The sequence below is a fragment of the Drosophila yakuba genome, chromosome 2L, assembly GCF_016746365.2.
Source record: "Drosophila yakuba strain Tai18E2 chromosome 2L, Prin_Dyak_Tai18E2_2.1, whole genome shotgun sequence".
In the NCBI taxonomy this organism is placed as follows: Eukaryota; Metazoa; Arthropoda; class Insecta; order Diptera; family Drosophilidae; genus Drosophila; species Drosophila yakuba.
The window spans coordinates 3,039,317-3,052,594 of record NC_052527.2 but is presented as its reverse complement, the minus strand read 5'-3'; the positions used below and the strand labels follow the sequence as shown (position 1 = coordinate 3,052,594).

The 13,278-nt window shown below is 50.2% G+C and overlaps 3 protein-coding genes across 4 annotated transcripts; 2 read left to right on the top strand and 1 right to left on the bottom strand.

The window, feature by feature from the left end:
• Window positions 1–14: 14 nt before the first annotated feature.
• LOC6526655 (DNA repair and recombination protein RAD54-like) lies at window positions 15–3,052 on the top strand. The gene is made up of 6 exons (XM_002087727.4): window positions 15–100; window positions 158–1,472; window positions 1,529–1,682; window positions 1,741–2,146; window positions 2,208–2,371; window positions 2,427–3,052. Exons 1-6 carry the CDS (start codon window positions 98–100, stop codon window positions 2,737–2,739), a joined length of 2,355 nt encoding a protein of 784 aa, XP_002087763.2. The 5' UTR covers window positions 15–97; the 3' UTR covers window positions 2,740–3,052.
• Window positions 2,729–4,870, bottom strand: LOC6526654 (protein ABHD13). The gene is made up of 5 exons (XM_002087726.3): window positions 4,413–4,870; window positions 4,118–4,359; window positions 3,716–4,057; window positions 3,463–3,641; window positions 2,729–3,402 (listed from the first exon to the last, which is right to left on the bottom strand). Exons 1-5 carry the CDS (start codon window positions 4,549–4,551, stop codon window positions 3,288–3,290), a joined length of 1,017 nt encoding a protein of 338 aa, XP_002087762.1. The 5' UTR covers window positions 4,552–4,870; the 3' UTR covers window positions 2,729–3,287.
• A 226-nt stretch (window positions 4,871–5,096) lies between these two features.
• On the top strand, window positions 5,097–13,127 carry LOC6526653 (chromodomain-helicase-DNA-binding protein 1). 2 transcript variants are annotated; one of them, XM_002087725.4, is made up of 7 exons: window positions 5,097–5,311; window positions 6,666–7,172; window positions 7,228–7,337; window positions 7,398–7,571; window positions 7,634–12,178; window positions 12,239–12,343; window positions 12,404–13,127. In XM_002087725.4, the coding sequence occupies exons 1-7, from the start codon at window positions 5,303–5,305 to the stop codon at window positions 12,603–12,605; spliced, it is 5,652 nt and encodes a 1,883-aa protein (XP_002087761.1). In that variant the 5' UTR covers window positions 5,097–5,302; the 3' UTR covers window positions 12,606–13,127. The 2 variants fall into 2 exon arrangements, with proteins under 2 accessions (XP_002087761.1, XP_039226425.1); XM_039370491.2 differs by lacking the exon at window positions 5,097–5,311 and adding an exon at window positions 5,362–5,436.
• Window positions 13,128–13,278: the final 151 nt, after the last annotated feature.

Genomic DNA, 13,278 nt, shown 5'->3' with positions numbered 1-13,278 from the left:
CCAGCGTTCCACTTCCCAGAATTTCTTATCGCCTGTGTGACCAGACCTTTGCATTTCTATCAGCTGTTCGGCGCGACCGCCTTTTGAATTTAATGAAATGGTAAATACAAGAATAAGATTTAATTATTTTCAATGTTTTAACCATTTTTCCCCAAAGCGGCGCAGTCTGGCTCCCAGCCAACGTGGGCCAATGCGTCCCGAGTCGCGCCACTCTTTCACGCCGCCGCTGCTCAAGAAGAACAAGCGATCCTGTCAGCAGGAGCTGGAACGGGAGCAAGAATTGGACAGAAAGCGACAGAGTGCCCTCAGAGATGCCAGCAACACAATGGATCTCCCACTGCCTATTCGCTTCACGGCAAACAGCGAGTATGAGCGGGCTATTGCCAAGGTGCTGGCGCGGAAGTTCAAGGTGCCCATGGACAATTACGTGCCGGATTACGGTGGAAAACGAGTCCTGGGCGTGCGGCGCTGCATTTCCCGGCGACCTCTACACGATCCGGTAGCCTGTAACGCCCTAGTACTCTTCAATCCACCCGCCTACACAGAGCACGAGCGCATGGGCATGGATCCGACCAAGGTTCTGGTGCACGTCGTCGTCGATCCGCTGCTGAGCAACATCCTGCGTCCCCACCAGCGCGAAGGCGTGCGTTTCATGTACGAGTGTGTGGAGGGAAAGCGGGGAAACTTCAATGGATGCATCATGGCCGACGAAATGGGTCTCGGAAAGACGCTGCAGTGTGTAACGCTGGTATGGACACTTCTACGGCAGGGGCCCGAGTGCAAGCCCACGATCAACAAAGCCATTGTCGTGTCTCCATCGTCGCTGGTCAAGAACTGGGAAAAGGAGTTCACCAAGTGGCTTCAAGGTCGACTCCTTTGCCTGCCCATGGAGGGCGGCACCAAGGAGAACACCATCCGAGCTCTCGAGCAGTTCTCCATGACCTCTTCGCGGCTGGGGACACCTGTTCTGCTGATCAGCTACGAGACGTTTCGCATCTACGCGGAGATCCTGTGCAAGTACGAGGTGGGAATGGTGATATGCGACGAGGGCCATCGCCTCAAGAACAGCGACAATCTCACGTATCAGGCTCTGATGGGCCTGAAGACAAAACGGCGGGTCCTGCTTTCCGGCACTCCCATCCAGAACGATCTTACTGAATACTACAGCCTGGTGAACTTTGTAAACCCGGAGATGCTGGGCACGGCGGCCGTGTTCAAGCGCAACTTTGAGAGCGCTATTTTGCGTGGCCAGAATACCGACTCCACGGAAGGGGAACGACAGCGGGCCATAGAAAAGACACAGGAGCTGATAGGACTGGTTGATCAGTGCATCATTCGTCGCACCAATCAGATTCTCACCAAATATCTGCCCGTTAAGTTTGAAATGGTTATCTGTGCAAAACTGACGTCGATTCAGCTCGAGCTTTATACAAATTTCTTAAAGTCTGATCAAGTTCGACGTAGTTTGGCGGGTAAGTCATTCTGCAATACTACTAAAGCCTTTATACCCATTACACTTTCTATTAAGACTGCAATGAAAAGGCTTCGCTGACGGCTTTGGCGGATATCACAACGCTTAAGAAAATTTGCAGTCATCCGGATCTCATATATGAGAAGATCACTGCGCGGGAAAAGGGTTTCGAAAACTCCCAGAACGTGCTGCCAAGCAATTACAATACAAAGTACGCTGCCTGTTGTGAGCGAGTAGCATTGCCTATTAATGAATCTGTTGTGTTTCAGGGATCTCAATCCCGAGCTAAGTGGCAAGTTCATGCTTCTGGATTTTATGCTGGCAGCAATACGTGCAGACGGCAACGACAAGGTGGTCCTCATTTCCAATTACACACAGACCCTGGACTTGTTTGAGCAGCTCGCGAGGAAGCGAAAATACGGATTTGTCCGACTCGATGGCACCATGTCCATCAAGAAGCGCTCGAAGGTTGTGGACCGGTTCAATGACCCGGAGTCGGACAGCTTCCTGTTCATGTTAAGCAGCAAGGCTGGCGGGTGCGGCTTGAATTTGATTGGAGCCAACCGCCTGTTCATGTTCGACCCGGACTGGAATCCGGCCAACGATGAACAGGCAATGGCGAGAGTGTGGCGTGATGGGCAAAAGAAGCCCTGTTACATATATCGCATGGTTGCTGTGAGTATCTAAATTATTTGTACAAAAAGTTTTCAAGTTTAACTAAGGAAATCTCTTTCAGAGTGGCTCCATTGAGGAGAAGATCTTGCAGCGACAGACGCACAAAAAGTCCCTGTCGAGCACCATTATCGACAACAACGAGTCGGCCGAAAAGCATTTCACCCGTGACGATCTGAAGGACTTGTTTACATTTGATGCAGACATTCTGTCCGACACACATGAAAAGTGAGAACTGGCTTTGAATACCCTTTTGAATCTTGGAGTAACACATTCTTTTAAGGCTCAAGTGCAAGCGCTGCGTCCAAAATGTCCAAGTGAAGCCTCCGCCCGACAACACGGACTGCACCTCGCATTTGTCCCAATGGTACCATTGCTCCAACAACAGAGGCCTGCCCGACAATATTCTCGCCCAGGCCTGGACGGATTGCAAGTGCGTGTCTTTTGTCTTCCACCACCGGTCGCAGGCTCAGGAAATTGTGGCGATTGCAGAGGAGGCAGCCAGCGAACAGCCAGAAGAAAAACCAGATCGCCGCAAACGGCCATCCACGCCCCCCAGCGATGACAGTGCCGATGAGGACTTCCTTGGATTCTAGCAGTTGTTTGCAGTTTATTGTTTCTAAAATTTCCTTTTTTTCGTTCCTAATTCTAAACTTAAGATAACTTTTCTGGCATCCTTTGCAATCTTAACAGTTTATTAGTTTAACATTTCAAAAATGGAACCAGCACAAAATGGTAACGTGCTAGAGATGAAGGCTTTTATGAACTAATCTGGCAATGTAGGAATCAGTCCAGAATATAGTTTACTTTTTGTGAAATACTGATCAATTTCTATACTCTTAACTGGCCGCCAATTAGGCAAAGTAGTAGGTTAACACAGCTCAGTACAAATACAAACAATCATCAAAATTCGGATTCTAATGTGTATTCATTTGCTAAAGCGCAAAGGTTTTTAAGTTGGTTACTTAAAATCAACAGCCATCTCCGCTAGCACGTTATTCTCTGCACATAAAAAGCAATTTGGCGTATAGCAACGTCCGGATTAAAACCCTGTCAGATACAGATTAATATTATGCGTGTATATATAAGTATTAAACCATTCGCAGTGTTAACACAGTCAATTGAACACTTGATGTATTCGGGTCTATACATCAATGATTTTATGTTCCAGCTCTACCCAGACGTTGCTCTTTTCTGGCGCCTTCAAGAGCGGCTGCTGCTGTAGCTCGGCCAAAAACCCACCGATTGCCTGATAGTACCTGAAGAGCAAGAAAACCTATTGATAAATTCGAAGGTAATGCTTATTTGGAAGACCATACCCGTCCACTATCCAAGTGTCGTTGTGCGATCCTCCGGGGAACTCGATCAGGCGCTTTATCTCGCTGCCGCATTTGGTATACAAGGCACGCATCATGCGCGGTGGCACTAAGTTGTCCGCAAGGCCCGAAATAAACAAAAAGGGAACTGCACACTTGCCTATCTTGCTTATGGAGTGATACTGCATGTGGATCAACAAACGAAAATGTGGCAATGTGTCAGTGGAAACACAGGGCTCAACCGGCGATTACTCACCTTATTCTTAAATAATAGATTTGGTATATACTTCACAGCGGGATGCACCAGCTCCACGGCCATTTCCGGGATGCTGCTAAAAGTGTTCTCCACAATGGCGCACATTAGCTTCTGTCCATATACGGTATCGGCGGCAACGTCGACCACCACAGCTCCGCCCAGGGAGCGTCCGAAGAGTATCAGTTGCGAGTGGTCCAGGTCGTGGCGGGTGTGCAGGTAGTCAATGGCCGCCCTGGCGTCAGTAACCAGGCCCCGCTCGGTGGGCACGCCGGTGGACAGGCCATATCCGCGGTATTCAACCATCAGAACATTGCAGTGCAGGTGGTGGTAGATGCCCCACACCTAAGAAGTGTATCAGAGAATTGTAAGTAATGTTGTTATCAGTATTGGCACTCCCCTTACGTTCTGCATGCGGTGTCCCATGTTGCCAGCGTTGCCGTGGAAGTAGAGCAACGTAGGCGCCGACTTGGAACGCTCTTCCGGCTGGGTAATCCAAAAGGCGTGCAGAGTGACATCGTCGGGTGTCTTGATGCTGACCGTGATGTGGGGCAGGTTGTGCATCGTCGGAATGGGTATATAAATGCGGGAGTTGGCTGGCAAGTCCGGATGGTAGAGGAGGATGTCCTGGGCATAGTAGAATATCACTGCAAGGGCAGGGTCTTAGTGACGAATGGCTGGTCAGGAGAGGCATACGTACGCAGGATGATTCCAGCGAAGAGTGCCAACGTCATGTAACCGCCATAGAAATAGTAGAAAATGAAGCACAACAGGAAGGCAGCAAGAACTCCCACGCCCACGCCGCGGGACTTGGGCAGAGCGATGCCCACTTCTTTCATGTTCGCTTGTGGTCCAGCTGCGCTACATGTCCAACGCTCTAATTTAATTAAATTGCATCAATTCCAGCACCAGCAACACAAACGATTTGTAATTCTACACCGCCCACAGCTGATTTCGAAGACACCTGTGCAGTGCGAAAAGTTATCGATAGCGCAGTACAGTAACTACTGATGATCAGCAACAGCAATAAGGTTTTGTTATTGAACTACTTAATTATGAAAGATTCTGCTATTATCTACTGTTTTACAAAGAAAAACCCTAATAAATTAGATCGGTAAATTAATTATAAAATATTTTTCTGTATGACATATCAAGCAGTTCTGTTGATTAATATAACTTAAGAATAATATGCCTTTGGTAAGCACATTGCAATGATAGTTAAATAAAAGAAAAATAAAATTGAGTTTGTTTCACTATAGTCGCGCTTATAAAATTTATTCTTTATACATTTATTTATTTTATATATATTTATCTTGTACATTATGCAAACGATATATTCCACATCACTGTCGCGCAGCGTGCCATCTCTACTGCAGCTTGCATGGGCACACTAATTCAAGATGGTGGAAAGATTTCTGCTGCGTCGCATGAGTAAAACGTGAAAAACGATCATTTTGTTTCGAAAAAGTGCATTTAAAAACAAGTGGGCAGCGGGAAAAACATAAACATTCGCCAGCGACCGTATGCAAGTGAGCTCCCTGTATTTAATGAGCGCTACAAGGCAACTGTGTGTGCTACCACGACAATATAATGAGCCAGGTGAGTAGGCCTTGAAAAAGCTGTGGATGTCAAACGTCGGTGTGTGTGGAAAAATCGGAAAAACTATGAATTTCTTCTATCATTCGAAACCAGACAAGTCAAAACAGTTTGATCCAGGCAGTCGTGTGAGTATAAACGTAAATCAAATGCTACACACAGGGCAAACGCTCCGTTTTGTGGGCGTGGCTGCTCAGCACCGAAGTCTGTAGAAGTCCCCTCGTCGCGAGACACCTACACTTTGATGACTAGCCGTGCGGCTGCTGGCGGAGCATTTGGATAAAAGGATGGATTTCTCCACTATCCCGAGTGTGTTTCATCCTTCCGACAGTGCCTGACAGTTCCCAAGGGTCCAACGTGGCAGCCAATGTGGATTTTGTGAAAATCCATTGGGTACCCATTTTCGCAAATTCTACTCAAATTCAAGAATTTCGGTTTGTTTTTATCAATTGCGGCTGTAAAAATCCTTCAATTTCCATGGATTCCCTTCCTTTTTCGACCAAATTGAAAATTTTCACCGATTACGTAACCATAAATGGCTAGGTGCAAAGTTTCCTCTCCAATATTTCTGACCAAATTCCTGGGGATTTTGAGCCCGCCAAAAGGCTACCGGCAATTATTTTTATTGAATTCCTCCTATTTTCGACAGTTACGACTATTAAAAAAAATTTTTTCCGATTTGCCTTTCCTATTTCCACAGTTATTTGCTTTTTCAGTGAAAGATCCTGTCCAGAACATCGAATTCCCGCTTCTTTTGAAGGATATCCGGGTTTCTGATCACCAGGAAGAAGTGTCTTGTGCTTACCGCGTTCTTTTCAAAGTAGTTATGTGATTCTGTCGTGTGCTTCCTGGAACAATAAAACGTAATACAATTTGTTCACATTTTTGGCCATAAAACTCTTATAAACTAATTTCTGGAGAGGATTAGTCCAGTGTAAGCCATAGGAGTGTTTTTTAATGAAAGTTTCTTCACGCCGATTTGTTTTGTAACCTGTTCACCACTGGCCAAGAGCCAAGTTTTCGAAGATATCCGTGGTTTTAATATGATTTCGTGGAATCTAAAGTGCGCCCTCATCCTGGACAGGATTGGGCTTTCTTCTTGTCAGCTTAAGTCTTGTCCTATAGTCCACTGATTGTGTAACCCATTCCTTTCTTCTAAGAAACGGAAAAAGAGGAATATTGAACATGTTGTGCCAATTTCGATACACTCTGTTGTAATATGGACAATTTCTGGCCAGGATTGGCTGGCCCAGATCCGGTGTGTTACTCAAACTGTTTCGTGTCTTCGGGTTTATCTTTAACATAGTGATTGGTCATCAACCTACATTGACTTGGACATTCTTTTTCATCTGACCAGGCACTCAATGAATCGGCGAATAGTATTGGCTCAGACGAACAAGATGACACTCGGGAAGAGACCAATGGCACCGACCATAGTGGCAGTGGCAGCGGTTCTTCTTCCGGCTCAGACTCAGATTCAGACAGCTCCTCGGGCAACTCTAGTGATGGACGCAGTTCGCCAGAGCCCGAGGACAAATCGTTACCGGTGGCAGGGTTTCCACCGACAGCCGCTGCTGCCCAGGCGGACAGCAAGACGAACGGGTTCACAGATGACCAGGAGGACAGCTCCAGTGACGGGTCCAGTGGCAGCGATTCCGATTCAGACGCCGAGGGCCCATCAAATCAAAGGGATCAGAGCATCAACAATGCCAACTCAAGCAGCAGTTTGTCCAAGCCGGAGCAGAACGAGGAGGAGGACAATGAGACTGAGGCTGGTCAGCAGCAGCCAGCCAGCGATGCCTCTGCCGATGAAGCAAGTGATAGTTCTGCCAATGTCTCACCCACATCCTCCAGCAGCAGCAGTGTAAGTTGGGATCAGCGGTTGCTCCTTAAAAAGTTCCTAACCATTTCTCACACAGGAGGAGGAAGAGGAGGACTACAGACCCAAACGGACGCGCCAGGCGCGCAAACCACCGACTGCTGCTGAGAAATCCAGAAAAGCTCCTGCACCCAAGAACAAGAAGAAAACGTGAGATTGCCAGCTTTCTCTTTCCAAAATTTTTCCCAACGCATTCATTTTATTTACCAGCTGGGACTCGGACGAAAGCGATGAAAGCGAGGACAGTGATGAGGAGGTGTCCACCGCCCAAAAGCGCAAACCGGCAGCAACTACCTCTCGAAGCAAACTCGCACAGCAACAGCAGCGGCGCAGGGTGAAGTCCTTCAGTTCCGAGGACAGTGATGATGACGACGCTAGTAAACGGTAACGATTCCAGCCCTTTGCTTCTTGCCTTTTCCTGACCCAAGTCCATTTTTTCTGATCAGCTGTGCCACACGGCGAAAGGGTGCTGCCGTTAGCTACAAGGAGGCCTCGGAGGACGAAGCCACCGACTCCGAGGACCTGCTAGAGTTTGAGTACGATGAAAGCCAGGCAGCCACCACTGCTGCTACAGCCGAGGAGGAGGAAAAGTGCGAAACCATCGAGCGCATCCTGGCGCAGCGTGCTGGGAAGAAGGGATGCACTGGCAACCAGACAACGATCTACGCCATCGAGGAGAATGGCTTCGATCCAAATGCTGGGTTTGATGAAAAGCAAAGTTCAGACGCGGAGACCGAGTCACAGTTCCTGATCAAATGGAAGGGCTGGTCGTACATCCACAACACCTGGGAATCTGAGGCCACCTTGCGTGATATGAAGGCCAAGGGCATGAAGAAGCTGGATAACTTCATTAAAAAGGAGCAGGAGCAGGCCTACTGGCGTCGATACGCTGGCCCCGAGGATATCGACTACTTCGAGTGTCAGCTGGAGCTGCAGCACGAGCTGCTGAAGTCGTACAACAATGTGGACCGCATCATTGCCAAGGGCTCTAAGCCAGACGACGGCACCGAGGAGTATCTGTGCAAATGGCAGTCGCTCCCGTACGCCGAATCCACATGGGAGGATGCCGCCCTGGTGCTTCGCAAGTGGCAACGCTGCGCAGAGCAATTCAACGACCGCGAGTCCTCCAAATGCACACCTTCCCGCCACTGCAGAGTGATCAAGTATCGCCCAAAGTTCTCTCGAATAAAGAACCAGCCGGAATTTCTCGCGGCAGGCCTAACTCTTAGGGATTACCAAATGGACGGCCTGAACTGGCTGCTGCACTCATGGTGCAAGGAGAACTCGGTGATCCTGGCCGATGAGATGGGCCTCGGCAAGACCATTCAAACTATTTGCTTCCTGTACTCGCTATTCAAGCTCCATCATCTGTACGGGCCGTTCCTGTGCGTGGTGCCACTTAGCACAATGACGGCCTGGCAGCGGGAGTTTGACCTGTGGGCGCCGGACATGAATGTAGTCACGTACCTCGGGGACATTAAATCGCGCGAGCTCATTCAGCAGTACGAGTGGCAGTTTGAGGGCTCCAAGCGGCTCAAGTTCAATTGCATTCTCACAACTTATGAGATTGTGCTCAAGGATAAGCAATTCCTGGGCACGCTCCAGTGGGCTGCGCTCCTGGTGGACGAGGCGCATCGCCTTAAGAACGACGACTCACTGCTTTACAAGTCGCTAAAGGAGTTCGACACCAACCATCGACTGCTCATAACAGGTACGCCGCTGCAGAACTCGCTAAAGGAGCTCTGGGCTTTGCTGCACTTCATCATGCCGGATAAGTTTGATACGTGGGAGAATTTCGAGGTGCAGCACGGCAATGCCGAGGACAAGGGATACACTCGGTTGCATCAGCAGTTGGAGCCGTATATTCTGAGGAGAGTGAAGAAGGATGTGGAAAAATCGCTGCCGGCTAAGGTGGAGCAGATCCTGCGGGTCGAGATGACCTCGTTGCAGAAACAGTACTACAAGTGGATCCTCACCAAGAATTTTGATGCGCTGCGCAAGGGAAAACGCGGCAGCACCTCCACTTTCCTCAACATAGTCATTGAGCTAAAGAAGTGCTGCAACCACGCGGCTCTCATCCGGCCCTCCGAGTTTGAGCTTATGGGTCTGCAGCAGGATGAGGCACTACAAACTCTACTGAAGGGATCCGGAAAGCTTGTGCTGCTCGACAAGCTGCTCTGCCGACTGAAAGAGACGGGCCACCGCGTGCTGATTTTTTCCCAAATGGTGCGCATGCTGGATGTGCTGGCTGACTATCTGCAGAAGCGTCACTTTCCATTCCAGCGGCTCGACGGCAGCATAAAAGGAGAGATGCGGCGCCAGGCTCTGGATCACTTCAATGCCGAGGGCAGCCAGGACTTTTGCTTCCTGCTGTCGACAAGGGCTGGTGGATTGGGCATTAACTTGGCCACAGCCGATACGGTGATTATCTTCGACTCTGATTGGAACCCTCAAAACGATTTACAAGCGCAGGCGAGAGCGCATCGAATCGGTCAGAAAAACCAGGTTAACATTTATCGCCTGGTCACCGCGCGATCGGTGGAGGAACAGATCGTGGAGCGAGCCAAACAGAAAATGGTGCTGGACCACCTGGTCATTCAGCGGATGGACACTACCGGGCGGACTGTCCTCGATAAGAGCGGCAACGGGCACTCGTCCAACTCAAATCCGTTCAACAAGGACGATCTTTCTGCCATCTTGAAGTTTGGTGCAGAGGAGCTGTTCAAGGACGAACAGGAACATGACGACGACTTGGTTTGTGACATTGATGAAATCCTGCGCAGGGCCGAGACCCGCAACGAAGACCCTGAAATGCCAGCAGACGACCTCTTATCCGCTTTTAAAGTAGCCAGCATAGCTGCATTCGAAGAGGAACCAAGTGATTCGGTTAACAAGCAGGACCAAAATGCCGCCGGCGAAGAGGATGACAGTAAGGACTGGGACGACATCATTCCGGAAGGCTTCCGCAAAGCGATCGACGATCAGGAGCGAGCTAAGGAGATGGAAGATCTCTACTTGCCACCCCGAAGGAAAACTGCCGCTAACCAAAACGAAGGCAAGCGTGGAGCCGGTAAGGGAGGCAAGGCGAAACAGCAGGCAGACGACTCCGGTGGCGACTCGGACTACGAGCTGGGCTCCGATGGCAGTGGTGACGATGGACGACCACGCAAACGGGGGCGGCCTACCATGAAGGAGAAGATCACTGGATTCACGGATGCGGAGTTGCGTCGCTTCATTCGCAGTTACAAAAAGTTTCCCGCTCCTCTGCAGCGCATGGAGGCCATCGCATGTGATGCTGAGCTGCAAGAGAAGCCACTCGCGGAACTAAAGCGCCTCGGAGAGATGCTGCACGACCGCTGCGTTCAGTTTCTGCACGAGCACAAGGAGGAAGAGAGTAAGACTGCGGCGACGGACGAGACGCCGGGCGCCAAGCAGCGCCGCGCACGCGCCACCTTCTCCGTGAAGCTGGGTGGCGTCTCTTTTAATGCCAAAAAGCTGCTGGCCTGCGAGCAGGAGCTTCAGCCCCTCAATGAGATCATGCCCAGCATGCCCGAGGAGCGCCAGCAATGGAGCTTCAATATCAAGACACGCGCCCCGGTCTTTGACGTGGAGTGGGGCAACGAGGAGGACACCAAGCTACTGTGCGGCATTTTCCAGTACGGCATTGGATCCTGGGAGCAGATGAAGCTGGACCCCACGCTCAAGCTGACCGACAAGATTTTGTTAAACGACACGCGGAAGCCGCAGGCCAAACAGCTGCAGTCGCGTGCCGAGTACCTGCTCAAGATCATCAAGAAGAACGTGGAGCTGACCAAGGGAGGACAACGACGACAACGGCGTCCCCGAGCATCGCGAGTCAACGATGCCAAGGCGGCAAGCCAGTCTGCTAGTTCGGCCATCGATGGTAAGCCGCACGATGGCGAGGACGCTGGTGGCGATGCACGCACCGTCACCGAAAGCAGCAACAGTCAAGTAGATCCATCCGCCGCGTCGCCGCACAATGCTCCAGCCGCGGAACAGCACGGCGGCACTGCGAAGAAAGCCAAGAAGTCGAAGGCTCGGTCAAAGAAGACCAGCGCCTCGGACAACAACGGCAACAAGCCGATGCACTTTACGGCGAACAATGAACCAAGGGCTTTAGAGGTGCTGGGTGACCTAGATCCCAGCATATTCAATGAGTGCAAGGAAAAGATGCGGCCGGTGAAAAAGGCCCTGAAGGCGCTGGACCAGCCGGACGTCAGTCTCTCCGACCAGGATCAGCTGCAGCACACCAGGGATTGTCTGCTTCAAATTGGCAAGCAGATCGATGTTTGCCTCAATCCCTACGCCGAGACAGAGAAAAAGGAATGGCGCAGTAACCTGTGGTACTTTGTCTCCAAGTTCACCGAGTTGGATGCCAAGCGCCTCTTCAAAATCTACAAGCACGCACTCAAGCAGAAAGCGGGCGGCGATGGCGAGGCGAAGGGAAAAGACAAGGACTCGCCAGACAGTCCGGCCAAGTCCAAACGCAACGGCGTGACGGCTGAAGAAAAGGACAAGGAGCGAGACAAAAGTGGGGGCAAAAAGAAGAAAAAGGACAAGGACAAGGAACGCAGTGGACAGTTGCGATATCCGGAAACGGGTGCACCCTCCTCTGGTCGTTACGCAAACGACTCTCCCCTGAAGCGCAAGCGTGATGAGAACGACGCTGATGCAAGCAGCGGATTGGCTGGTGCCCCCGGCGGAGGCATCGGCGACCATCTCAAGTCCATGTCTTTCAAGCGGTTGAACATGGAACGCCATGAGGACCGTAAGAAGCACCATCGCGGTGCCGATTACTACGGTGGCAGTGGCCCACCCATGGGAAGCGGGGGCTATGAAGGCGGCAGCAATTCCCGGCGCCAGGGCCCCACATCCCCATCTACGCCTCGCGGAGGCCGGGGCGGCTATGATCCACCGCCCGCGCCATCCGGCTACACCCCGGAAATGGAGCGGTGGCATTCCCGCGAAAGGTAATGATCGCAGTGGGCTTCGTTCTTCCAAAGTATTTCTAATATGCTTTACTTTTGCAGATACAGCCAGGAATACAAACGGGAGCGCTACGATGGATATCCTCGCAGTGGAGGAGGTCAAGGCAGTTACCATCGCGAACGCGATCGACGTCCTGACAAGCGCAGGTAATGAATCAACCAGGCTCGCATTGCGTATCAATCGACTTACCTGGTGTTTTATTTTAGATATCCCTCTGGCTTGCCACCGCATCCTTACTCAAGCCACTACCTGCCGCCCAACTACTATGGATTGCCGAATGGAGCCGTTCCAGTCCTGCCGCCACCATCGTCCGGTTACCGCAGTGATCCGCGCGGATATCCGGTCATGCCGCGAGACTATCCTGCCGACTACAGACGCAGCGACTACGAGCGGCGCACGCAAACCTGAGGAGTCGGCTCTGGAGCCCGACTGTCTATTGTACATAGAACACCTAGACTTAAGCGCGGCTGGCAAGGCATCGTCCTGGCCAGCCACTCGACACAGAAAACCAACCTGCATACAGTACGTTAAGCGTAGCTCCATACACCTGTACAAGTAATACCTAGCAGCTAACTATACATACTTCTATAAATACTATACTATACATCCGATCGCACAGAGGGCCGGCACTGCATCATCCAGGGTTTAGCGGCAATACCTGCAACCTAATCTTAGACTTTCTGTGTATAAATCGTAGGCTTTAACTCGTTCATCATTGCGAAACATCATTTTTATACTACCCAACTGGTGAATGCGTGCTGTGTGGTTTATTAGGTGGCCCGCGATGCAAACAAGTCGTTCAAAAGCTTTTAAACCAACAACAAATTCTCACTATATTTAAACACTATGATATGATATGTTTGTAAACACAAAAGCAATGGGGCCCGTTGAAGATTCGTATCAAGGTTATTAAAGCAAGCAGCAGACTAATCATTTGTTTAATGTCTACATTGCATTCGAACTTTTATAAGACGTTTCAAAATAAAAATCAGCGAATGATTTAGAGAACTGTAATCTAGTTAATATTAAAGATACTAATATTAATGATATATTAATATTTAAAGTACGTTGTAGTGTCTGA